General features: G+C 42.3%; 1 protein-coding gene and 1 long non-coding RNA gene across 7 annotated transcripts in view; one reads left to right on the plus strand and one right to left on the minus strand.

Annotated features, from left to right (window-relative positions):
- The window catches only part of LOC137164594 (uncharacterized), a 43018-nt gene that overhangs the window by 1008 nt on the left and 15241 nt on the right, over positions 1 to 26769 (plus strand). The gene's annotated exons all lie outside the window — the stretch shown is intronic.
- LOC137164592 (glutathione S-transferase-like) lies at positions 1713 to 25075 on the minus strand. Of its 6 annotated transcripts, XM_067565452.1 has the most exons (8): positions 25034 to 25075; positions 24868 to 24915; positions 14174 to 14280; positions 13913 to 13964; positions 7983 to 8115; positions 7137 to 7272; positions 2920 to 3051; positions 1713 to 2549 (listed from the first exon to the last, which is right to left on the minus strand). In XM_067565452.1, exons 3-8 carry the CDS (start codon positions 14258 to 14260, stop codon positions 2424 to 2426), a joined length of 666 nt encoding a protein of 221 aa, XP_067421553.1. In that variant the 5' UTR covers positions 14261 to 14280; positions 24868 to 24915; positions 25034 to 25075; the 3' UTR covers positions 1713 to 2423. The 6 variants fall into 6 exon arrangements, with proteins under 6 accessions (XP_067421553.1, XP_067421556.1, XP_067421557.1 ...); XM_067565455.1 differs by lacking the exons at positions 24868 to 24915; positions 25034 to 25075 and adding an exon at positions 22987 to 23003; XM_067565456.1 differs by lacking the exons at positions 24868 to 24915; positions 25034 to 25075 and adding an exon at positions 22987 to 23002 and having other exon boundaries at positions 14174 to 14275.

Below are 26769 nucleotides of genomic sequence, written 5' to 3' on the forward strand. Positions count from 1 at the left end.
TATAACAATATATCCTATGTCTGGTTATGTTGCAAAAATGTTAAAGCTAACCAAACAAATTCAACAGGTTTCCACCTTTGTTTCCCCAAATATAACTAAGCATTATAAAAATTTAATACCCTCAATGTATTTGCATAGACCTGATTTAAAAATAATTTTGATTTATCTAATTTTGATTTGACTTTGATGTAATTTTAATTTAATTTTTCTTTTATGCTATGTTGAAGGGAAGTAATGGTTGTTAAAAGTGTGCCTCTAAACAGTTAAAAAAAGTGGAATTGGTATTACAAGCATATTAACTCTAAAAAGCTTGGGTAAATATTCTTGGGTAAATACTAACTCGTTTGCTCAAACAGAGACTATTAGCAGGAAGAGGCAAAAGGTGGAAAAAGACCTAGACAGGAATAAAAATAAGTCCCAATGCATCTCCATGTTGCCAGCTCTGGTGATTTTATCATGAGTCTTGTGATATTTGGTATTTGTCTTAAAGCCCCAACTCCTGCAGACAGCTTTCATTTTCAAAATCCAAGAAAATACAACACCCCCCATCCCAACCAAACCAACCAACCAACAAATGGTAAGTCTCTGGTTCTCATGGGTGTAGGAAAAAGCTGGAGAAGATGAACCTGTGCTGCAGAAGTATTCACCCTAGAGGGGGGACAGGTAGTGCTCCCACTCCTGCCCTCCATCAGAAGTTCTGCTAGTTAAAGAAAGCCTTAATTCCACCAAAGGCTCCCCAGAAGTGTCACTAATGGAGTCTGCTGAGGAGATGGGCTAAATCAGAACATCACTCGCTGCCCATTTTTGGGGCTACCCTGGCCCTGTGTGAAGGCCCCTGCTTTGCACTGCCACAACCCCTTCCCCCCCCCGCCGCCTTGGATTATGTGTCCCCAGACGGCACTACACCGTGGTCAATGCTTTCAGAAGTTGCTTGTCACAGCGTGAGCTGGCCCTTCAAGGGGATTAGGGCACAGTCGCACCTGTGCCAGATTTAGTTTGCCTCCCCAGATGGAGGAGATGAATGAGGTTGTATAACAAGGGTCAGGTGACTAAGAGCAGGCTTGCTGGGAAAATTAGAGCAGCCGCTTAGTTGTGAGTTCAGGAAGGGGGAGTCTGGATTCAGGAGAACCCAACAAGAAGAGACATCCCCTGGGATAGACAGGCCCATGGTGGGCTGGGGAGGCCTGCCAGCACTGAAGAATAGCCCCAGGAAAGGCGGGGGTGGGAGGTAAGGCTGAGAGTACTCAGTTTCAAAAGAAAAGAAGTTTGAGCCCAGGACTGGGACTAGGAAAGATCTGAGGGGAAGCACTTCAGTGTAGACACTACCTACACTGATGGGAGGGATTTCCTCATTATTGTAGTTAATCTACCTCCCTGAGAGAATTCTTCTAGTAACCTAGTGCTGTCTACACGGAGACTTAAATTGGCTTAACTATGTCACTTGGGTGTGGATTTTTTCATATTCCTGACTGAAGTAGTTAAACCAGCATAAAATTCTAGTGGAGACCAAGCCTAAAACTGGAGTGGGAGACTTTTGTTTTGTGTTTGTTTGGACTTTGATATCCAAAGTGGTGCGTACTTTTGTGACACAGACCTGGTCTACACTACAGAATTAAGTCAACTTAACTATGTTGCTCAAGAGTGTGAAAAATCCACACCCCTGAGCAGTGTAGTTAAGTGAATTTAACCCTCAGTATAGACAAGCGCTTGGTTGACGAAAGAATTCTTGCATTGACCTAGCTACCGCCTCTCAGGGAGGTGGATTGCAGGTGCTGAACTCCTCCTGTTGACATAGGTAGTGCCTACAGCAAAGCACAACAGTGACACAGCTGCGCTGCTGTAGCATGAACCATGCTGAAGGTCATAAGAATCTATGCGGATTAGAAGAAACTGCGGCAGGGTGACTGTAGTGCCACACAGTGGGGTATACTCTGGGACTGTACCCTGCAGCCACTGTAAACCAAAGATGATTCTGGCCCATTATTGCTTAATAGGTTCAGAACTGTGTATATAGTATATACCACACTAGAAAGTTACAGGTCAGTGTCTTTAAGGGGTCATAACAATAGGAGTTTTTTTATCTCCTGCTCCAGAGTTGAGGTTTTAACACCTATCTGAATCTAGAGACAAGCTTCTTCTTCTTCTTATTATTATTTATATTCTGATAATGGCAACAATGTCAGTTTCCTACCCAATGGAGAGGAAGATGAAGACACTGTACCAAATGATCTGTTGTTTTCATATTTTATCGAGGCCTTGATGCTCATTAAAAAAACCACTCAAACAGCATGAGTAATTAGATACTATTTTCTATCATTGGAATATAATTGCTTTTAATTATGGTAGTGCTGATCATCTAAACTGCCCCGTTCTTTTTAGATTTTCCAGGGATTTTGATGACCTCTCTTAGTGGAACCTGGCATTTAGTCTTTTTTGAAAACTTCCATCACTGTTGCCACGTATTGGTCATCAGGTTGGGGCTTCCTCTGGCTGCCAGGCTGTAGAAATTTCTTAATTGTAGGTTTATTGCTCATTCTTGCTTTAAAAGCCTGAAATGAGAAACAACAGAAGCTCTAAGAGCAAGGAAACAACATCCAGCTACTTCATAAATATAAACTTCACGCACTAGTTTTGAAGAAACAAAGCTCATTACATAAGTAGCCAAACTTAAACACCTTGATTCTATAGACTTCTATTATTATTACATAACATTTATATGGCCAACCAGATCAAGGCCCCATTGTGCTTGGTACTGTACAAACATACAGAAAATTACAATTCCTGCTCCAAAGAGCTTACAACTGATTTACACAATGTTAATGAGGTCAAAAACAGCCCAGGGACTTTTGTTAAATGCTCATCTTGAAGTCTTTGGACTGCACAGTTCTCTGGTTGGTTGAGCATTAGTAACAGAATTACCTGTAACAGAGGGAACTTGGAAAGCACAGTGGGCTCTCTCTCCTCTACCATTAAAATGGCTTCAAGCAGCTGTACATCTGCCCAGCTGAATCGGTTGCCAACAAGAAACTCTTGTCCGTGTTGTTTCAAAGCCTACAGAATACAAGGGAACACAAATGTTATGGGTATGAAGGAGACATACACTGGATAAATACTGACAATTGAGCTCAGTGTGACCTTGCTATACTTTGAAAGTGTCACGTTCTGTGTAACAATCTTGCATGAAGCATTTGGGTGAGATTTTCAGAAGCCCTTAAGTGATTCTTTGGCCCTTGTACTCCTCAACAACTCAAGTACTTTGGCAAATCCTTACCCCCGTCTCCCCCCCAAATACAAAACCCTAGCATTAATAGCTGCAATAGAAAAAGTCTGAATTCTTGTACCTAGGTGCAAGAGGTACAGAGACGAGTCTTTCCAGGTCACAGTAGAGCAGTCCCATGCCCAGACCAACAGCCTCTGTGTTGTTGAGGAGGATGAAAATCTCAGGCAAGGAGAACATCAAGATGCAGTGAGGGAAATGATCCCCTAGTTGGGATCCTCTTTCCAGGTAATGTCCTGGTATTCTCTCACACTGAGGATAGCCCTCTGGGGGAGGGACCCCAATTATTAGGAAGAAACAGGTATTAGTACTGTGGGATTTGATTATTGGAAATATAGCTAGTTGGGTTTGTGATGAGAACTGCATGGTGAATTGCAAAGGTGGCAGACCTCAAGACATCTAGATAGACTTATGTGCAGTGCCGGGGAAGAGATGGTGGTTGTGGTACATGTAGGTACCAGTGACATTGGTAAAGGCAAAAGAGAGGCCTTGGAGGCCAAATTTAGGCTGCTAAATAAGAGATTAAAGTCCAGGACCTCCATGCATTATCTGAATGCTACACACAGGGCCAATTTGACAGGCAGAACTGCAGGGTCTCAATGCATGGATGAGACAATGGTGTTCAGACAAGGGACTTAGGTTTATTAGGACCTGGGAGACCCTTTGGGAAAGAAAGAGCCGATGCAGGAAGGATGGGCTCCATCAAAACCAAAATGGAACCAGATTGCTGGCATGTGAAATTGAAAAGGTTATTGAGGAGCTTTTAAACAAAGGACTGGGGGAAAGCCTACAGGTGTGGAGGAACACGTAGTTCAGACAGAGACATATAAAAGGAGTTATTCTATAGCCTAGTAAAGAGGAGAAGACAGCAATTTATAAAGCTCAGGTAGAAACGAAGAGAAACAGGCAAATGAAAGAGTCCCATTCAATTCCATCGCATGAAAACAGATAACTAAATATTGACAAATTTTATAAGTGCTCATATGCAAATGCTTGAAGTCTTAATATTAAGATAGGTGAACTTGAGTGCCTGTTATTAAAGGAGGATATTGACATAATAGGCATCAAAGAAACTTGGTGGAAAGATGATAATCAATGGGACACGGTAATACCAGACAATGACAGAATAGGTCGTGCTGGGGGGGGGGGGGGGGAGTGGCACCATATGTGGAAGAAAGCATAGAGTTAAATATAGTAAAAATCTTAGATGATTCCAACTGTACCATAGAATCTCTATGGATAGAAATTCCATGCTTGAATAGTAAAAGTATAGCAATAGAAATAGGCTACTGAACACCTGACCAGGATGGGGATGGTGATTGTGAAATGCTCAGGGAAATTAGAGAGGCTACAAAAACAGAAAATTCAGTAATAATAGGGGATTTCAATTATCCCCATATTGACTGGGTACATGTCACCTCAGGACGGGATGCAGAGATAAAATTTCTAGACACCATTAATGACTGCTTCTTGGAGCAACTAATCCTGCGACCCACAAGGGGAAGGTAATTCCTGATCTAGTTCTAAGTGACACACAGGATCTGGTCTAAGAGGTGAATATAGCTGAACCACTAGGTAATAGTGACCATAAAATAATTACATTTAAATTCTTATGGGGGGAGGGGGGAAATACCAAAGAAACCCAACACAGTAGCATTTTACTTCAGAAAGGGAAACTGTACAAAAATGAGAAAGCTAGTTAAATGGCAATTAAAGGAACAGTCACAAGAGTTAAATGTCTGCAAACTGCATGGAAACTTTTAAAAAACACCGTAACAGAGACTCAAACTAAATGTATACCCCAAATAAAAAAAAAAAAAGTAAAAGGACCAATAAAATGCCACCATGGCTAAGGCACAAAGTAAAAGAGGTGGATAGAGAAAAAAAGACATCCTGTAAAAAATTGGAATTCAAATTCTACTGAGGAAAATAGAAAGGAGCATAAACTCTAGCAAGTCAAGTGTAAAAATATAATTAGGGAGGCCAAAAAGTAAACTGGAAGATCAACTAGTAAAAGACACAAAAACTAATGGCAATTTTTTTTAAAGTACATCAGAAGCAGGAAGCCTGACAACCAGTCAGTGGGCCTCCTGGAGGATCAAGGTGCTAGATGAGCACTCAAGGAAGACAAAGCTGTTGCAGAGAAGCTAAATGCATCGGTCTTCACTGAAGAGGATGTGAGGGAGATTCCCACACCCGAGCCATTCTTTTTAGGTGACAGATCTGAGGAACCGACCCAGATTGAGGTGTCAATAAAGGAAGTTTTGGAACAAATGGATAAATTAAACAATAAGATGATATTCATCCAAGAGTTCTGAAGGAACTCAAATATGAAAAGGCAGAACTACTAACTGTGGTATGTAACCTATCGCTTAATTCAGCCTCTGTACCAGATGACTGGAAGAGAGCTAACATAATGCCAATTTTTAGAGGTGACACATGGTTGGGCACGTGGAGTCAGGTGCCCCCCCCAGATTTGCTGCTTGGCTTGTACTGAGCATACTCACAAGGTGAAGCCAGCTGCTGTCACTCTGCCCCCCATTATCGTCAATTTTTAAAAAAGGCTCCAGAGGCAATCTTGGCAATTACTGGTTGGTACACCTAAATTCAGTACCAGGCTGAAATTATAGTAAAGAACAGAATTATCCGACTTATAGATGAATATGATTTGTTGGGAAAGAGTCAACGCAGCTTAGTAAAGGGAAATCATGCCTCACCAATATATTAAAATTCTTTGAAGGAGTCAAAAATATGTTGACAAGGATGATCCAGTGGATATAATGTACTTGAGCTTTGAGAAAGCCTTTGATAAGGTCCCTCACCAAAGGCCCTTAAGCAAAGTAAGCAGTCATGCGGGAAGGGGGAAGGTCCTCCCATGGATCAGTTACTAGTTAAAATATTGGAAACAAAGACTAGGAGTAAACGGTCAGTTTTCATAGTGGAGAGAGATAAATAGTGGGGTCCCCCAAGGATCTGTCCTGGGGCTCGAGCTGTTCATCATATTCATAAATGATCTAGAAAAAGGGGTAAACAGTGAGATTGCAAAGTTTGCAGATGATACAAAATTATTAAAAAGAGTTAAGTCCAAAGCTGACTGTGGGAAGTTACAAAGGGATCTCACCAAACTGGGTGACAAAATGGCAGATGAAATTCAAGGTTGATAAATGCAAAGTAATGCACATTGGAAAACATAATCACAGCTACACATACAAAATGATGGGGTCCAAATTAGCTGTTACCACTCAAGAAAGATCTTAGAGTTATTGTGGACAGTTCTCTGAAAACATCTGCTCAATGTTCAGTGGCAATAAAAAAAGCTAACATGTTAGGAACTGTAAGGAAAGGGATAGATATTAAGACAGCAAATATCTTAATGCCACTATATAAATCCACGATAAATCCACGCCATGAATACTGTGTGTAGTTCTGGTTGCCCCATCTCACAAAAGATATCTTAGAATTAGAAAAAGTACAGAGAATGGCAACAAAAATTATTAGGAATATGGAATAACTTCCATACGAGGAAACTCCTATCCCATATGTCTATTGTGTCTTGCTGTAGGTGATTAGGGGTGCAGTTTGAAAGTAATACACTGGGATTTAGCTGTGGAATTCCCAATAACTTTAATTGCAGCTGAGAAACTACAAATCATTCAGAACATTGAGCAATTATAATGACAGGTCTACGCCTTTTTCAGATATCTATCTAAAATAGGGGGAGTGGTTATTCAATTCCTTTTGTTCAGTTTGGCAACAGAATATTATTCATTGTAATCACAGCTATTTGTTCTAGTGCCTCCATTGTATGTCTTCATTCAATGATATGTAATGAAATGACTGTTGCCTCATTGTCACTTACCTTTTCATAGACAGGGAAGTATCGGGTTGTAGCCCTCTCAATGATTAAGGCAAGGTTCCTCTCTTTAGGCGGAGTGAAATAAAAGGTAATGATCATTCCCATGAGATCAGCTGTTCCTTCCACATACATGTCAATGCTGGAGGGAGGGGACAGAAGAAAGCATGTTCAAATTATTTTAGGTTTTTCTTGCAAATTACTAAAAGCATTTCTTTATGATCAGCTAATGTTTGTATAATCAGCTTTTGTGTTATACTATAGTGCTGTTAAAATTCACTGTTACATTCATGCCTTGTTCCCTTGTTAATGTCAATGCAGACAGGCAAGCAAAGTTCTTCTTGTGGGTGGTACTTCTTATTCACTTAATTTTGCTGTTAAAGTAAACCTATTGCTTATCAAAGATTCTGGATGAACAGCCCTGGAGACTCAAGTCCTTTTCATCCACAGAACCACTGTTGTCAGGTAAGGGCAGCAAAACCATTAAAGCACTGTATCACAGAACAAGTTATGACTGCTCTGCCTGTACTAAAGGAGCTTCATCCATAGCAAAATAAATAAATAAATAAATAAATACTTCAAATCCTTTACTACCCAATGTGCTCAGCGAAACACAATACAAAACAAAAACAGAACCCCATAACACTAAGGGCCTTATCCTTTTCAGAAACAATGAAACACCATTTCAGAAACAATGGTTAAAACCCCTCCAGGGCTAGAGAGTTTGCCCCTTATTGTGGAACAGCTTTTTCTCACCCTTTCATACTCAATTTACAGTATTACATAAACTTTAACTGGTAATACTATCGATATTCTTTGTCATTTATTAAGCAAAAGGGGGTGTTACAGTACAATGCTCTCTCTTTCAGGTCCTTCCCATAGAGGTTGTATTTGGCAGCTAGGTAGCTGAGAATGGCTCTGGTCTGTACCAACTTCATCCCATCAATTTCCACCAATGGTACTTGCTCAAACAGCAGGGCTCCATCTTTGGAAAGGAAAATAAAAGAAGTGTAAAACAACTTAGGCTTGCTCTATCCTTAAAAGTTATGTCAGCAGAGCTATACGTTACAGCCCAAAGTGCCATGACTATGCCACTCTAACCCCTGGTGTAGATACAGCTAAGTCAATGGAAGAATTTCCATCGACCAAGCTACTGTCGCTCAGGGAGGTGAAATTCCTACAGTGATGGAAAAATCCCTTCCATCACTGTAGGAAGCACCTGTGCTACAGCATCATCATTATGTTGGAACTGAGACAAATATCTAAGTCAAGTCTGATTGTATTTTAGGAGATCTTCAACGTTTGCCATTATACTAAAACTTCCTGCAGTAAAATACCAATGCAGGAAAGAATAAACATGTACAGGTTTAGTCTATACTTAGAGATGTTCCCTGCCCTGAAGCACTTCCAATTTAAATGTTAATTACATTATATATGTAGACTGTGCTTCGAGGGCTTGGTTCTGTCCCCCACTGAAGTCAATGGCAAAGCTCCCATTGAATTAAGTGACACAGGATTAGGCCCCAAGTAGGCCTGTATGCTGCTGCACCTACTAATAGACAGTATTTGTTCTAAGTCCCTCTTATTTGTTTTAGTTGATTTTAATCCATTAACTTCATTCTTCTTCTAGGTAGCAAAGATCATTTTAACAAGAGTTTGGTGTCAGCTCTGGTTTGCACAGAATCAAAGTATGTCAGTAGCCTAAGATTAAAAAAAGGTCCCTTGGTTGTTGCAAAGCATTTAATTTCATAGTGCAATAAAATTGTGTAAAACTGATTGTCCACATAATCATTTTTGGTAAACATGTATATAAAGATTGTGCGTCCTTATGACTTCCCAAGAGCTCATCTGACCAGATTAAGGGATAAATAAGGATTTAGGAAAAATGTCCTTTTCTACCAGAGGCCCTTTCATTAATAATAATTTTAAAAAATCATTAACAGTTATGCAAGGGCCAAGGTTTTTTTTCCCCACCAGAAATCTGTACTAAAATAAAAGCTGGATTTCCTAACCACTTGCAAAGAGTTCGCTGGCAGGTCAGTGCACTGAGCATTAATAAACTGAGAGTGATTAGTTTCTAAGGACTTGCCTACACTTGAAACTCTGATGCAGCTGCACCGCTGTAGCGCTTAAGTGTAGACACTACCTAGGCCTACGGGAGGGGTTCTCCCATTGCTGTAGGTAATCTAGCTCCCTGAGAGGTGGTAGGTAGGTCAACAGAATAATGTTTCCATCAATTTAGTGCTGTCCACACCAAGGATTAGGTCAAGGGCCTAGGCCTGCGTGACTCAAGGACGTGGATTTTTCACACTCCTGAGTGATGTAGCTGGGTCAACCTAACTGTCGACCAGGCCTTAGTAGCAAAAGTACCAAGGCCGTGTCTACACTACCACTTTTGTTGGCGAAATTTATGTTGCACAGGGGTGTGAAAAAACACACCCATGTGACATAAGTTTCACCACCGTAAGTAGTAGTGTGCACAGTGCTATATTGGCAGGGGAGCTTCTCCCGCCGACATAGCTACCACTGCTCATTGAGATGGTTTTATTATGTCGACAGGAGAGTTCTCTCCCCTTGGCATAGAATGTCTACACGAGTGAGCTTACAACGGCAAAGCTGCATCAGTATAGCTGTGCCGCTGTAAGATCACTTGTGTAGACATGGCCTAATTTATCCTTGATGACCATAACACGCTATCAGCTCAAGTGAGATTTGTGATAGACCGGCAATTGCTGGCCCTCCTCAGCTTTGCACAGGTTTGGACAGTTACCAGTCTAAATGTTTGCCCAAAATAAAAATGTAACACTATCCCTTTGAGATTAAGGGTTTTCTTGCTCTGACTCGCAGGAGTGGAGGGGGGGGCAGTCTATAAGGAAGCATGAGATTAGAGTCAGTTTTGCAGACAACTGTCTTAGCTCTAGGGTAAGGTGGGGTGAGTTCTGCTTCTCTGTTTTAGGGATCAGCCTGCTTTGTCTCTTTCTGGTTTGGGGTTCTTGTGTGTTATTCTGAATTCTAAGAAATAAAGTACCGTTACATTGCAACTTTGCAGCAAGAGCATGTTTTTATCAGACTTCTCTGTGTGTATGCTGCGAACACAATACCAAACCCAAAACACTTTAAGGTTAAAAAAAGTTCTGTTAATTTAAAAAATAGTTGACACAGGGTACGTCTACACAGTAAAAGAAAACCCACGGCAGCAATTCTCAGAGCCTGGTCAACGGACTTGGGCTCCCAGGGCTCCTGCTGCAGGGCTAAAAATAGCAGTGTAGACGTTTGGGCTTGGGCTGGAGCCCGGGCCTCAAGACTTTCCCCCTCGCTGGGTTTCAGAGCCTGGATTCAAGTCTGAGATCAAATATCTACACTGCTATTTTTAACCCCAGAGTGTGAGCTCCACCAGCCTGAATCAGTTTATGCGAGCTCTGAGACTCACTTCGCGGGTTTTTTTTGCTATATAGGCGTACCCACAGGTGCCTAATCTGTAACTGACAAAACTATTCAAACATACCTTCTTACCTGGACAAATCCCTACACACCCAGGCCACTGAAACAATAGCCTGCAGTCAACTGTCATATCATTCAACACTGAACAGCTATACCAAGAAAATAGGATATGTTTAATTGTAAACACTTCCTATAAGGTAAATACATGTCTGCTTTCAGGGAGTATAGCATTTGAGCTCAGTGCATTAAGATAAGAATCATTCTTGCAACATGGGAAGTTATTCAGACATTCCTTCATGAGCATTCATTTCTATTCCGAGTCTCAAATAATACCTAATGTACCAGCCCTCTTTTAGCCTTCAGTGTAACAAATACATGAGTGACAGGTGGGATCAGAACACTAACAAGAGGGGACAAATTCAAACCTGTTCTTACTTCCTACAATGTGCAAGATAAAAGCCACACCCAAGGTTGCAGTAAGAGGGGAAAAAATCTTGGGGGGTACGGGAGGGGAAAGGAGTTTATACCAGTCAGTCCCATAACCTGTAAGGGAAGCCCTATGCCTCCAGACTCCACTTCTTGATTCTGATGACTTACAATCTCTGTCTCTGCTGGAGTGGCATACCACAGAGCCTCCTGCACCCCCCCCCTGCGCCGTGCATCATGAAAGGCCGGCCCGGCCTCCTTCTCCCAGGCCAGGGAGTGAGGCCACCCCGTCTGAGCCGGCACCGGGCTGCGGGGCTGGAGTGGGAGAGGCAGGCAGGGAGGGGGAGCCAGTTGAGCCAAGCCTGCATTTGCTCCTGTCCCGGGCCTCACCCCCCTCCCGCAGGCACAGATCTCTCCCCGTGGCAGCTGGGGATTGGTGCCAGGATCCCTCCTGGCCTGCGTGGGGGGAGGGTGCAAATGCAGGCTTGGCTCCTGGGTGCTGGAGATGCACGGTATGCTGCTGCTTTGCTGATGAGCTATCTCCCCTCAACCAATCTAGGAGTGTAGCATGTCTTTCTGCCATCTCTTCATGGATGTTTAGTTGTCATCTTTAACTCACTGCTTAACAATGGTTAAGGGTTAACAAAAGGTTAAACTCAGCTGAGCTCTTGATCTGCCTCCACAAGCCCTCCCCTCTCACCGCCATTCTCCCACTCACTTGGGCCCCTCACCTGGTTGACAACTGTAATGTGGCCCTGCCCTCCCACTGGATCCAAATACTCAAGCCATTTCTAATTCTTGCCACTCTTTCTTACACAACATCTCTAAACTCAGTCTTCCCTCTTTGACTATACATCCAAAACTCTCAGCCAAGCCCTCATCCCACATGTTGACTACTGCAACCTTGCTTCCCTCCAGTCTATTCAGAGAGCTTCTGCTCAAATCATCTTCTTGGCTTATCAAACAGTGAATCAAAGAGCTGAGACCCATCTGGGTACTGGATGTATACCAGAGGGACTATACAAGCCTGCAAATGCCACAATTCTACTGGAAACCTGATATATATGGACTTTACAATCATTTGTATGTATCTGATTGTTTTAATCATTTAACATTTCTCTTATAGTTTCTTCTTTCCTTTTATAATAAACCTTTAGTTTTAGTTACTGAAGGATTGGCTGGCAGCGTGGTATTTTGGGTAAGAGCCAAACTTATATTGATCTGGTAATGTGGCTGACCCTTTGGGGTGAAGAGAACCTTTTTGGTAAAGAGCATAGAGTTTTAAATAACTTCTCTCTTTACTGGACCTAGTGGCTGATTCGGAGCCAGGGGCTGAAATGCAGTAAAGGGGGCTGTGTATATTTTGTTTTAGCTTCTTGATAACCAGTGTAGGGAATCAGAAGCATTGTTTGTGGCTGATTGGGAAGTTTGACTGCAGTGTCACCCATCAGTGCTGGGAGAATCTGCTCTCCTTTTGTAGTGTGCCCTGACCTTGGCATTTTCAGGTAGCTACCCTAGGCATGTAGGGGTCACCATAATGCTCTGACCACTTCGACTGCTTCTGAGTCCCTCCATTGGGTCCCCCTTATCAGATATTAGCTTCTTATCTTTAAGGCCTTTCATTACTTAGTCCCATCTTATTTAGCTGATGCAGTAACTTATTGTGATCTCAACTCGCATCTTCACTCCACCAGCAATCCTAGTCATTAACTCCTACAAGTCAGCTTCACCTTTATGCAACTTTGTGCTTTCTCCCATGCTGACTCTTAAACATGGGGAAAACACCCTGAAAAAATCTGATTAGCAACTACCTTTTCTTCCTTCAAATCCTTCATTAAGATTTACCTGTGAAACCCAGCCTACTGATCATGATTAGGCATGTGACAAATGGACTGTTCCTCCTCCGTGTCTTTTATTTTCCTACCCTCTTCCTTTCTCCCTGCCACTAATCCTAAATAAAAGAGCTACAGTACATGTTCTGGGCACCATACTTTAGGAAAGATGTGGACAAATTGGAGAGAGTCCAGAGGAAGGCAACAAAAATGATCAAAGGGTTAGAAACCTGACCTATAAGGAAAGTATTTAAAAAATGGGCATGTTTAATCTTGTGAAAAGAAGATGGAGAGGGGAACTGAGAACAACCTTCAAATATGTTAAGGGCTGTTATAAAGAGGATGGTGATTGATTGTTCTGCATGTCCACTGATAATAGGACAAGAAGTAATGGCTTAATCTGCAGCAAGGAAGATTTAGGTTAAATGTTAGGAAAAAGTTTCAAATTATAAGGGTAGCTAAACTTTCAATAGGCTTCCAAGGGAAGATGTGGAAGCCTTGTCATTGGAGGTTTTTAAGTACAGATTAGACAAGCACCTGTCAAGGATGGTCTAGGTTTACTTGGTCCTGCCTTGGTGCAGGGCCTAGGCTAGATGGACTCCTGAGGTCTCCTCCCAATCTACATTTCTGTGATTCTATATAGCTAACAAAGCTGGGCCAATTCTTCACAAGTTTAATCTGCGTGTATGTTGTCTCTCCAAACCCCTATTCTTCATCTGTTTGTGGGTTTTGACTATAAGCCTTTCAAGGCAGGGATTGCCTCTTTTGTGTTTGTACCGCACCTGGCACAATGGGGCTCCCAACTTGAATTGGAGCTTTTGGGTGCCCCTATAGTATAGATCTAATAAAAATAACCAGGGGCATGATCCTGTAAGGTACTGAGCTCCTTCAATGTTCACTGGCTCCAGTGGCAGTGAAGGATGCTTAGCACCTTGTAGATTTATGAATCGATATACAATGTGAACAGATTTAAGTGTGGCCGCACAGGGGTTTGTGCTAGTTTTAACAAAACTGATGTAAAACCCAATTTTAGCTAAACTGGTCAACCGTGGGCGTAGACAAGCCCCCAGTCTGCACTCTCACCTTTTATTAACTTTTGATACTGTTCTCTTGTTTCCAAAAATTCTTCTTCAAACTGGAAAAGGAAAGATGTAGAAGGTTACATGGTTATATTTCAGGCAGCTTTTTTTTTTTTTTTTAGGAAGCAACCCTGTCCCAACAATGAGCCCGAAACACAGAATAATACACCAGCATAACAGACTAAAACATGGCTAATCCTGAATGAGTCTAAACAAGAGCACCTTTTTCAATCCCTTGGGAGCAACTGCATTTCTTTGGACTAACCTCCACCCCAGCCGCTGCCAACAGCCACCGTATTGATTCCATTCGTCCTCTTCCATTGAAGTAGGTAAGTTTGGGTTTCCCAGGCATGCTTCCTTGTTTCTGCTTCCCTGACAAATATTTAGCAAAAGAAAATGTTTCTGAACAAAAATGATTTTTTGCTACAATGGAATGTCTACCGCGCAATGAAAATTCAGGCCGCTGCAGCTCTCCTGAGCGCCTTTTACTCAGAGTTTGGCTATGCTACAAGCACTACAGCTGCAGTGCTACAAGTATGCTGCTGTAACATACACACTACAGGGATGGAAGAGGTTTTCCCATTGCTATAGTAAATCCATGCCTTCAAGAGATGATAGCTAGGTTCATTGAAGAATTCTTGATGTCTACCCTTTCCAGGGCTGGCGGGTTTTCTGATGGGTTCCTGTTTGGAAATCTCTGCTCTTAAAGGCATAGTGCACTGTAGGACACGAACAGGAAGGGAGAAAGGATGGGTTTGAGCATGTTTGATGGTATTCCTCTTCTCAAGCCCATCCACTCACTCCTACTGGATAGACCCTTATAAACACCAGCAAGAAAACTAAAAAGCGTCATGCATTCTTTTCCCCCTGAGGATATTCATTCATACTGTTTAAGTCAAGTTTTGGATTGAGTGCCCTTTAAAAATAATTCATATTGACAATAGCCTTTTAAACAGTTCTAAGAATCAAAGCATTTAACATAATATATATAACCAAGAGCTCAGTTTTGTGTCTTGGTACTAAGACTATATTCAAAGTAAACATAAAATAGAAATCATCACCTCCTTTTTATTAAAGCAAATAACTAATTGAGGCAGCTCATGGTATTTTAGCCATAAGAAAGATATTTTATAACTTTGTAGTTATTTGCACGTAAAGATTGTTTAGTGCATGCTGGCAGTTTGCTATCTGTACAGCTGGCAACAGCCGATACTCCCTGATATGTTATCATATTTAATAAATACTGTTTGCCCTTTATATCATGTCAACACACATTGCAACAACATACAGTGTGCATTACTATGAAAGCCAAAGATCTCATAAGTGCTTTTAAACCACAACTGTGGAATAAAGACCCTTTTCTTCAGATACCCTGTTGTAATCTTGTATCCACATCAAATATATGAAGTACAATCCTCATGAAGGATTGTGCGTTGTACAAGTAAACAGAACAAATGGACTGAAAAGCTTTAGGGATCATTTAACATAGCCAAGTAATAACAAACAGTGTGGCACTGAATGTGACCAGAGTAAAGTCAAACCTAGACATCCAAATTCTGCTTTCAGTTACATCTTTGTAAATCCAGAATAACTCCATCAACTTTAATCAACTGAATTTACACCAGTGATTCCGAAAGCAAAATGTACAGTCCCCATTTTTGGTGGAAAGTTTCATGTGTGTTTTATTGTCAACCAAGATGAGAATGGTGCATGGCTATGTACAAAATGACAGAAAATGTTTTAAATGCTTTTGTCCAAAAGCATTCTGTTTTCTTCAATGAGCTCTGTGGCTGCGTCTTCACTGGATTTTCTGCAGCAGCCATTTCACTATATAAGAATCAGGGAATAAAGTTAAGTCTGTCAAAAGCAACATTGTCTGCATCCAGTATAAAGCAGCAGAAGGTTTTACTTTCATCCACCCCTCTGGTGGGAAACAGGTTTTCAGTATTCTTCAATCAGCCACTGTAGTTCAGAGCAGAGCACAGCATGCTATATCAGCCAACTTTCATGTTCAGATCCAGAGGAAATCATCTTTAAGTTCCAGGTTTTCATTGCAATTCTGAACTTTATCATCTCTCTTGCTTTCTTCCTCCCCTCTCCTTTGGCTTTTGCTCTCACTGTTTGGCCTCACTTTACAACATACCTTATTCCAGTCTGAACTAATTTTCTGGATTAATTTCGTGTTTAAATTGTCCCTTTTCCCTTCTTTTGTCCTTCAGTATAGGAATCAAACAGCATTTGAACTGCCTTTGCTGCAGGCTAAATATAGTAGTGATCAGTGCTTAATTTATAATGAAAGAGGTGCAAGCAATTTTTTTACTTTCACAACTGATGTGGCAAGACCAGAGGTGTCAGGGCTATGAACTTCCAAGCCTAGAGGTGCTGGGGCTCAGCCCTGGCATGCCCTGGAACAAATGAAACACTGGTAAAGATTTTATATTACCACCACCAACGGTTATGCTAATATATTCAAAAGTAGCTTCACTGAGGCCAATAAATCAAACAGTAATTTCTTTTTATGTGAACCTCAGTACTAATCTTCTTCACGTCCTGATCCAGGCTGAGTTCGTCTCCTCCGTAACTGAGGAGAGCAGAAGTTGTGTCTTCAAGTTCTGAGAGCTTGGAGCTCCTCCTATTCAGGGGGGAGTCACTCTCATACCTAACAGGAAAGAAAAGCTCCCTACTTCCTAAAGAGACCCACCAATTAAAAGTTACACTGCCATTTTAAAATGTGGCTGTAACTACAACAGTTATAAAATTACCATGGGTGACAGAGAAAAATATCTTTCTCTATTCTTTTCAGTTTGTTTACTTGACTACATATAGAGTCTGTCAGTTTCATGGTTACATAGTCAGTTTCATGGTTACATAACTACATAGTCAGTATCTCCTGTTGTTTGAATGGGTCTTTCAGGCAGCAACAGGGGGAAAACATTTAGAAAACCGGAGATATTTTAATTGGCTATATTTCAAGTTGATGGTGTCTATTTAAAAAATGAAACCAATGTGTTCTGGCCCCCGTATCTGAATTTTCAACAGCAATGCAGGTTTGTCCTCCCACTGCTGCAATGTATAAGAAATGTGGGACACCTGGGTCTGATTTTAAAAATCAGATTGTCAGATTCTGACATTCACACATGCAGTTAATCTGATTTGCACATGCATTCATGGTAGTTGGACATGAAAAATAGATGTGGAATTTCTGTGACAAATGGGCCCCATGTTTTTAATTAATAAGGCCTATTTTACAAACTTTAAGATGAGTCATAAATGGAAAAAAATTCAATTTGTCTAGGATCCTACCCGCAGTTTCCATGCAATACAATTTTTTGGCCTTGTTGCTTGCATTTAAGGTGAAATGTTAGAATCTGGACATCAAACTGAATGCGTAGAAAGATAGGAAACTGGACTAGGACTTGGGAAACCAAGGTCCAATTCCCATTTCTGCCACAGACTCTCTGCATGCTTTTGGGAAAGTCACTTAATCTCTGCTCTTGTATCAGGTACGAATGCTGCTGGCCACATGTAAACTCTAGCTATAGGGCTATGTCTAAAGTAGGAGTGCATTACTGGTATAAGCATACCGGCTCCTGATGTGGACACAGCTATACTGACAAAGTTGAACTTTACACCAATATAGTAAAGCTATAGCCCCCCATGAAACAAGCTATACTGATAAAAGCACAGTTTTGCCAGTATAACTTTGTCTGCGTTAAGGACTCCTCCCCACACAACTATATTGGTCAGGAATCACACTTTTTCACATCCTTGACTGACATAGCTATGAAAGCAGAAGTCTGGGGTGTACTCTTGGCTTCAGAGAGCGACCAGTGAATGTCATCTCCGAGCATAGGTACCCAGGGTGTGTGGGGTGCACATGGAAATAAGGAAGTGAATAAAAATATAGAGAGCACAAAGGGGAAATGACACAAGGGGGAAAAATAAGTTGAAGGAAAAGTGAATGGAAGAAATGGGGGAAGAAAGAGAAAGAAATAGAGACATGATAACTGTGCCAGGCCATGGCATTAGGGAAAGTGGGGAGAGAAAGAAACTTTCTAAGTCATCGCAAAGGATGGCTCCACCTGTGGACCCCTGCTCTATAGCTTTGACACTTCAATCAGCAGACAGCTTCAGTAATTCCCTTCCATTTCCTCTTCTCAATTATTTATTTTAAACTAACACTAGTCCCAATGGCAGTCTCTGAGACAGCCCACAGTTAGCTTCTCTACACCTTGGGAGCAGCTGTTCACTATTCCGCTTTGAGTTCTACTGCTTAGTCATTTTTCATTCTAAAACAAGACTTTATCGCTTTCTCTGTAGTTATTTATGTTCCATCACAGCCTTGTATAAGAGAACTTTGCAAAGCCTTTCACATAGCCAAATATGCAATGTCCACCAGGTCGCCTATTCATTTACTAACTTTTCCCACAAATCCTTACAGGAGAGAAGGAAACAAGTTTTTCTTATCTAATGTTTATTGAGGGACAGCTCCTCAGATACTCATAAAGAGCTGGCCTGAGGCCTACTTAAGTGCTCAGACGAAAGGCATAACTTGGATTTAAGTGGTGCATAGACTTGTTCTGGCCCTCTTGACCAGGGCAAATTTCACCCACAATACACAGAACAAGTGTCCATAGCTGGTGAGCAAAGTTGGCATGTAATGCTTCCACTTGTGCTGTTCTGTGTATACTCTTTAACATGTGCTGTGTGTTAGGACAGCCCAGGGACTTCTCTAAGGTATGTCTGCCTGTGATGGTCACAAAGCACCAAACAACTTGCTCTGGATCAACACATCCAGTTCCACCTGACCACACCCCCTTGCCCTCCTTCATGTCTATGAAGAAGTCATGTGCTATACAAGCCTATACACCAGCTATATGCAACTGCATATGTTTGGGTGGGTTGATCCTTCCTGGCCCACTTAGCAAGCTTTTGTTGCCAAAATAGAACAGTGGTGCAGCACTGAGGGCTCAAATACACCCAGTGATCTGGCCCAAAAATCTGTAGCATTTTAAAAACCTATTAAAATTAGCATAATCTTCTTGAAAGTTTATAAATCCAAAGACCTCCAGCAAGGGGAGTGTCTCATCTGCAACTGCCCAGTCTCCAGTCCTTACTCACATAAATAGTTCCATTGACAGGGACTATTTAAGTGATAAAGGTTACAGGCTCAAGCCCTCAATGACTTATTGGAAATAAACTTTCTCTAATCTATTGACATGATGAGCTCTCTAATATAGACATAGTTTGATTGATTTATAGAAGTGTAAATATATCCTCAGTTTATTTTATTATGTATGTATGGTACAGTACTTTTAAAGTCTCTAACATAACATGGAACTTCAACTAGGTATATTGTGTTACAATGAGAGCTTGTGAAAATTTTCAAAATTGTAAGTTTGATTTTATTTTTTGATGGAGAAAAAAATTGATCAAATTATTTTTTAAAATGTGGTGTATATTTTTAAAAGCAGTTAGAGTTGGTCAAAAAAAAATTGACACTCAGAAAACTGACATTTTGATATGTTTCAAATTTCTAAAAAAAAAAAAAAAAGAGAGGTAAAATTTTTCAAAGATTTCCTGTGAATTTTTTTTATTGTTTTTAAAAATCAACTCTGGTTAAAACTCTAGATAAGTGAATTAGGTTTATAGACAAGTCCATTTCCTCTGTTACGTCCCTGACATTGAGAAGTCTTTTCATTGACTTCAGTGGGAATTAGATGGGTCCCTACTAATTGCATATTTCACCATTACTCTGTCTTCAAACACAGATTGTTTCTCCTTTCTTTAAATCAACTTTTATCTAAATCTGTCATCATAAGGAAATTGAAACAAGAAGCATGAGGAAACAATATTTTTTGAAATCTGAATGTATTATCTGATTTTTAGATACTGCATATTTACTGAGTTGTAATTTTGTTCAAAATGCTTTCTACAGTATGTTGTTTCACACAATATTTGTGGAGAATGTTCTAATCATAGATTTACCTTTCTTGCATGTACATATAACAGTTTAAATAAATATTTTGATTTACATTCACATGATACTTGCATCAGTTAATATGGTATTTTTATTAAGTGTCTAGTATGTAATTAGCACTATAGAAAATGCAAATGACAGTTCCCTCCCAGAGAAGTTTAGAACAGTAAGAGGAGCGGAATAACCACACTAAAAGGAACCCAACTATTATTTCCTGTTAAAAACTCTGTTTGCAATCACTGCAAGTTTTTCATCAGGCAGAGGCTTCCTCTAGCTGCCAGACTGTAGGAACTTCTTAATTGTGGGGATGTTGCTTATTCTTGCTTTAAAACCCTAAAATAGGAAGTGGCACCATTTCTTAAAGTGAAAAAGGGAAACGTTTCATTGATGATTTTTGATAAAAACAAACTATCTGAAATAGGCCTGATTTGATCTTGGTCCCAATCAGAGAGCCTCAGAATGAAACATCAGCTCACTTGCAAACTGCAGCCTTTCCTCCCTCCACTCTTTTGGAGGTGCATGAGAAGCCAGCTTTCTACGAGCATATGATGTAGTTTTATTCTTCAACAGTAATATAAATAGAAAAAGCTTACTTCTTTATAGTGTTTGGGGTTATCAAGAGAGGGAATTTAGTCACTGAAGGCTATGGAACATATTGCCTTCAAAGAGCATTTTTCAGGATATGATTTAATCACAGAAGTCACAGATTCTGTGACTTTACCAGACTTTCTGTGACTTTTTTGGCTTCAGCTGTCAGTGGCTTTGGCCGGGGCAGTGGGGCTTGGGCTGTCAGTCTGTCCCAGGGGCTCGAGCTGTCATTCCTCCCCTTCCTCACCCTTTCCCTCCTCCCCCTTGGTTATTTTTAGTAAAAGCCTCAGTCAGGTCAAGGGCTCCCGTGAAGTTTTGTTTATTGTCTTGGAACTGTCCATGACTTTTACTAAAAATAACGGGGACAAAATTTTAACCGCAAGCTTATATATATAGATTTTGTCATACTGGATCAGGCTTGTTTACATGGGGACATGATTTAGTTCAGTTCATTTTGGAAGTGAATTAAGGTAAGATGAATTATGGCTACTTGAATTCTGCATGAGGGTATTCACAAAGGGGCTGCATGCGATTTAACTAATCTGCTTCAAATTGATACCAGTAGTTAATTCGGATTAACTTTCCTGGATGTCCCATGTCGACAAACCCAAAGTCAAACTAGTGCAGCATCTTGTCTCCAACAGTGGCCAACCTCAGATACTTCAGAGGAAGGTGTTAGAATCTGTGCCCGCACATTAGGTCTCCTGCTGATCTGTAACAGTTAGAGATTGGTTTAAACTCTGAAGCATGAGGTTTCTGGTTTAGTATCCCTTCCAAAATGTGTTAGTATTAACTATTATAATTCTGGATAGTCTTATTATCCATATTATTATCCAGTCCTTCTTGAATCTTGCTAAATTTGTGATCTCAACATCCTATGATAATAAGTGCCCCGGTCTAATTACATGTTGTGTGGGGAAAAAAGTGTTTTTCTTACTTTTGAATCTGCCACTTTTTAATTTCATTGAAGGTTCCCTTGTTCTTGTGTTGAGACATGGAGAACAGATGCTCCTGATCTACTTTCTGTCTTACTGGGCCCATTTATAATACATATTGCAGTAAGCCAGCAGATGACACCTAAGTGCAAGTGGCCAAGTCCTGGAGACTCAACAGCCTAGAGGGGCAAGAAGCCGGAGCATTATGACCTTTGGGGGGAACTAGGGGTGGGTGCCAGCTTAGCAATAGTATGCGTGTGTTGGAACTGGCACAATATTCTGTCTAATTTCTATTTCAATTAACTGAGATTTAATTCAGTTCACAAGTGAAGTGAATTCCTGAGGTATTACCCTAAATGTGCACTTCCTTGTTTTCTCATGTTTTTGTTTTGTTGCTTGGTTCTCAGTGGTGTCAGTTTTCAGCTTGTAACTGCTATGTTCTGGAAGGGTCTGAGGCGCTGCCAGGCAATGTTGTAATAGTTTGGCCAACAAATTGTAACTAACTACGTTTAACTGTCAAAAGTAAGTGTTAGTTTATAAAATATTACAATAACGTAATACAACAAATATTGATTTAAAAAAGGTACAACAAGACAGAAAGATTGAATTAATCCAAACAAAAAGCCTGACTGATATAACTTAAGGCAGGGGTTCCCAACCCGTGGCCCGCGGGGTCTTTCAGAGTGGCCTGCAGTTCCTCTCCCGCTGGCTGCAGAAGGGAGCCGCTGTCTAAGTACCCATGGGGAGCACTTTGCGAGTACAGACCCCATTGCAGCAGCCAAGGGGACTGGAGATAAGCGCTTCCCTCTCCCTCACTATAGCAGGGAGCATGGCAAAGTGCTCCACCTGGGTCCCTAGGTACTGGGTCCCTGCTGGAGCCAGAAAAGGGAAGCACTGATCTCCCGTCCCCCTGGCTGCAGAAGGGAACCACTGCCTAGGGACCCAGGTGGAGCACACAGTTTCCCTGCTGCAGCTGGCTGGACGGGAGATCCTCCTTGTTGAACTCCTTCCCTCTGGCAGTGGGGTAGGAAAGAGGGCTGCTGGTGGAGAGTGGTGGCCCTTCAGGATTGTAAAAAAATCACATTTGTGGCCCTCGAGCCAAAAAGGTTGGGAACCACTGACTTAAGGACTGTGTTAAAAACCATGCTTGATAAACCAAAAAGTGGGGAACTGAAAAATCAGTGAACCAAAATTACGGTGTCAAAAATTAGGCCCAACTGGTGGACAAAATAATAAAAAGACAAGCTATTCCACCCATCAATCCCCTTTTAGGGTCCTTGAAAAGAGATATTGGGGAGAAAAGCTGGCTACCACAATGCTGGCTGACTAAAAGACAAGAGAAGAAAAAGAATCAAGTGTTACCAGCATGGCTGCCACCCCCACTATCTCCTGGGACCATGCACCTTCTCCATCCCAATCCTAAAATAGATCTTGACCAGATCAGGCCAGAGAGAGGGAGCCAGATAATATTGTCACCTCCACCAGCTCCAGCTGAATCCCGAACACCACCTGGGATGTGAGATTTTTGTCTCTCTTGTTCCCATCCCCACCTACGGTGTTCTTTTCTTTTCCTACCTTATTTCTTCTCTTTCTTTTCTCTCGCTCCTTTTTTCCTTCTGTCTAATAAGAGTCTGGCTTAGCTGGCCAAGACTGTATATTTTGCAACACTGCTGTGAGCCTGTGACCAGAAAGAGGCTGCTAAAAGCAAAGCCCTCTTTCCAGCCCAATGCTGGTACGAATTTGCCATGTCTGAAAGTGACTGATCAGACCCTGTGTTGTGCCTGTGTTTTTCCAACAGTGAGGTTGTAAGTGAGAGTCAGGTCCAGACAGAAGCTGCATTTTCTGTCTTTGCTGTTCTTTTCTCTTCCCTTTTCTGTGTGTTTGTCTTGTTTTGTCTTAAAGGAAATGGAATCAGACTTTAACAGCAGCAGCTCCAGCTCATCACAACTAACTCCCCTTTTTCTTAAAAGAACAGTTATTACTATCAATAACATCAGTGGCATACCAAGGGGCGAGGTAGGGGGAGGCTCCTGGGTGCCAGCCTTTGCGGGGGGCACCAGGCCGGCCCTTCACCAATGTGCAGGAGGCGGGAAATGCAGGAGGCTCTGAGGGGCACCCTTCAGCGCCGCCTCCCCCCCTCATGCATCGTGAACAGCTGGCCCAGCACCTCCTCCCAGGCCAGGGTGAGTGTTGGGCTGTGGGGCTCGAGTGGCAGGTAAGTGTGGGGCGGGGAGGGGGACGCACCAGGCCAGCCCTTCACGATGGGCAAGGTGGTGGGGGGTGCTCCTCTGCGCCCCCACCCCTTGTGTGTCATGAAGGCCGGCCAGGAGGGTTAGGCTGCCCTGTCTGAGCCGGCACTGGGCTGTGGGGCTGGAGCAGTGGGTAAGCGCCGGGCCGGACCTTCACAATGGGCAGAGGTACTGGAACAAACATGAGTTCTTCAATAGTTCATTGCAGCTTTTCTGGCTGTGGGGAGGTTTGTTAGGTAAATTCTACTGGACTTAGAGTTAGTTACTCAATATTTGTCGTGGCTTTTTTAAAAATTGTTAATTCTTGTATAGTCAGAAAAGTACCTCATAGCAGGACTGAGAGCCTGATCTCTCTATATTGATATGTGGCGACTGCAAGGTTTGCAACCTTTACTAAACAGGAGAAAATGATGAGACCCGGGGGGCGGGGAGGGGTTTCAAAGGCAGAAGGGCAGCTAGGCTCCTACTGAAGGTCAGGCTGAGTTGTGTGCACGGAGGCAGTAATGACTTTTCAGATGATAAAGCCTCTTGTGATATTCACCATGCTTCTGCCTAAGTGTCTAGCACTCTCTGCAAATTATTCCTAATGGCTATCAACCCCACTTAACACTGCCATCAAACGAACAAACTGAAACGAGCTCATTCAGTACCTTCCCACTAAATATGGAAAAAAACTTCCAGGGTGCCCCTGCTTTAAGAAGTAACCCCCGTGTTACTTTAGTCTGAACCTGCCTGACCCCTGCCTGCTGTGCTCTCTTCTCATTTTTGCCATAAGGTAGCCGTGTGCCAAGAGCCACCTGGGAAAGCTTCTTTAGTAGGGGAGAGCACCAGTCCCATACAGGTACTGTGCAGGAGTCTTATCTCCGCATGCTTTCCATCCAAGTTTGTCTATGGTCTCATTACTGAGGTGCCTAAGCACCTTGGGCCTAACCACAACCCTACCAAGCCATACAACTGGACAACTCTATGCATTTTGTTTTGTCCCAGAGTTCCTTGCACCACTAGGAGCCCTTGGCCACCATGTGTACTGAGGGCCAAATCCTGTTCCCATTAAAGTCAGTGGAAGAGTTACCATTGATTTTTCATGAGAGCAGGATTTGATCCTAAGTACAGGAAGCAACACTGTCCAAATTCCTGCTAAGTGCAAGCTGTGGAGAATGAGATGTTAGCTGTATTATTTTTAATTAATATCTATGCCTCAGCTTACCTGTTCGATGTTATCCTGCTTGACTGCCCGGAATTGAATCAAATGACCCTGTTGGGGGGGGGAAATAAAGAGCAAACAAAACAATGACAAAGATAAGGCATCATCAAAGAGAATCCGTAGGGTCCTTAAGGGGAGCTTAATAGGGGAGCTATTAACTGGGAAATACCCATTTGGCTGCAACCAAACTAACAGGTAAACTTTTCCCAGCTCTGAGCCAAGGGGCACTAAACCATTAAAGAATGGAAGGGTGTGAGTGGCAGCAGCTGCTGTGGGAGCGGTGAGAGAAAATACTGCAAGAGGAAAGTCTCCCCCCGCAGCCCAGAGGTGGAGGTAGTTGGGCAAAGAAAGGGTAATGTTTAGATGAGGCCAGCTGCCTAGTGACTATTGTTTAATACCCTTCTCCCTGCTTGCTGTGTATCTTTGTGCAAAAATTCATTTGTTTTAGAGACCCTGTTTTTGAGTCACTTTAATTAACTGCTGACAGGCTCTTGAAGGGACATTTCTTACAAGTGCCAAATACAATCAGGCCTGTCCCCTGAACAGTTCAAAAGAGAGGGGGCTGCCACGCTGAGATCAGTCTAAGCATAGGTGAAGAAAGGAGAAGGTAATGAAACCTGTCACCTGAGGGGTGCATTCTGGAGGGGCTGCAAAGGGGGTGTCAGGTTGGTAGGAGCAGTGCATGTTATAGCCTGGTGATCCAGTCTACAGCGGGGTGAACCACAGAGTTCAGCTCGGGGAGGAGTGCGGATAGGCCTGTCGCATGGAAAAGTGCCCACAGAGACTAGAGGAGCACTCACAGGGATGACTCAGCCCTGAACCAGGACACAAACATTCCAAACCAGTGCTGCACCCAAAACTGTCGCTTGGGGCCCGATTCTGTGACCCTTACTTCTGCTAAGCAGTACTTATTCCTGCGTGATGAAGCTGAAAGATCTACCTGCACTAGCGCTAGTCAGCAACACTAAGGGTTCTGATCCCTCAATGTTCACAACTGAATAGGAGCTTTGCCTTAGGAGGCTGCAGAGCTGAAAGACTGCAGTGTGTCTTACAATTATATTACCAAAGCTGCCCAAAGCCCATTAATAATTACCACCATGGAGCTGCACTAGGGCATGGTTCACTATTTTACAGCTCTGGTTGGTTGGTTATTAAATACTAGGGACTCCTGAAGAGCAGTGGACTTTAGTCTACTACCCCTTCCCTCTATACTGAGAGTGGTTTGATTGGAACTGAGCTCACAGATCTTCCTTCCCCAAAGTTTGGAGAATAATAATTAATATTCTTTGGGGCTCTAGTGACAGAGGAACTAGACACTGGCAGGCTTGTGTAGGAACAGTGTTGAAGTGAGGATTGCTGCCTCCTTAGCCTTCTCTCCCACCCCCATCCACTGCTACCTGATGGAATCCAGGCTTCAACCTACATGAATGGGGAGAATGACCCTATGTTTCTTTCGAAGGCTTCTCATGGGAGGAGAGGTGGGGAAGGGCAGGGCTGCAGAGGAGAAAAACTCCACAGGGAACAGGAGCTGCAGCCCTGCTGTGTGCTGCACCCTCCATGGTGCTGCCTGACCACAGGCCCACATCAAGGGTAGCCACCACCTCAACACTTTGCCTGCATGTCTGAGAATCCTCTTTCTCCCAGGGGGGCACGGGGCAGGAAGGTGCAGCATAGGAGTTACTGATACCTTGAGCAGCATTCATGCCCCTTCAGAATAGCCTCATGGCTTAGAGCCAGGCAGCAACTCCCCTCACCTTGTCCTCGCTAGATCCGTGAAGATGGCACAGTTCCAGGTTCAGAGACATGAAGGGAGATGCTGTAGAACCATCATAGTCTGGGCCCCCAGAACTATTTGAGTAGTTTCTGCTCCTCTCTGTTTGTGACAGGAAGAAGAGTGGCAAATAA

This window comes from Emydura macquarii, unplaced genomic scaffold (assembly GCF_026122565.2).
Source record: "Emydura macquarii macquarii isolate MOO-44397 ecotype Brisbane River unplaced genomic scaffold, CSIRO-AGI_Emac_v2 contig_2680, whole genome shotgun sequence".
NCBI lineage: Eukaryota > Metazoa > Chordata > Testudines > Chelidae > Emydura > Emydura macquarii.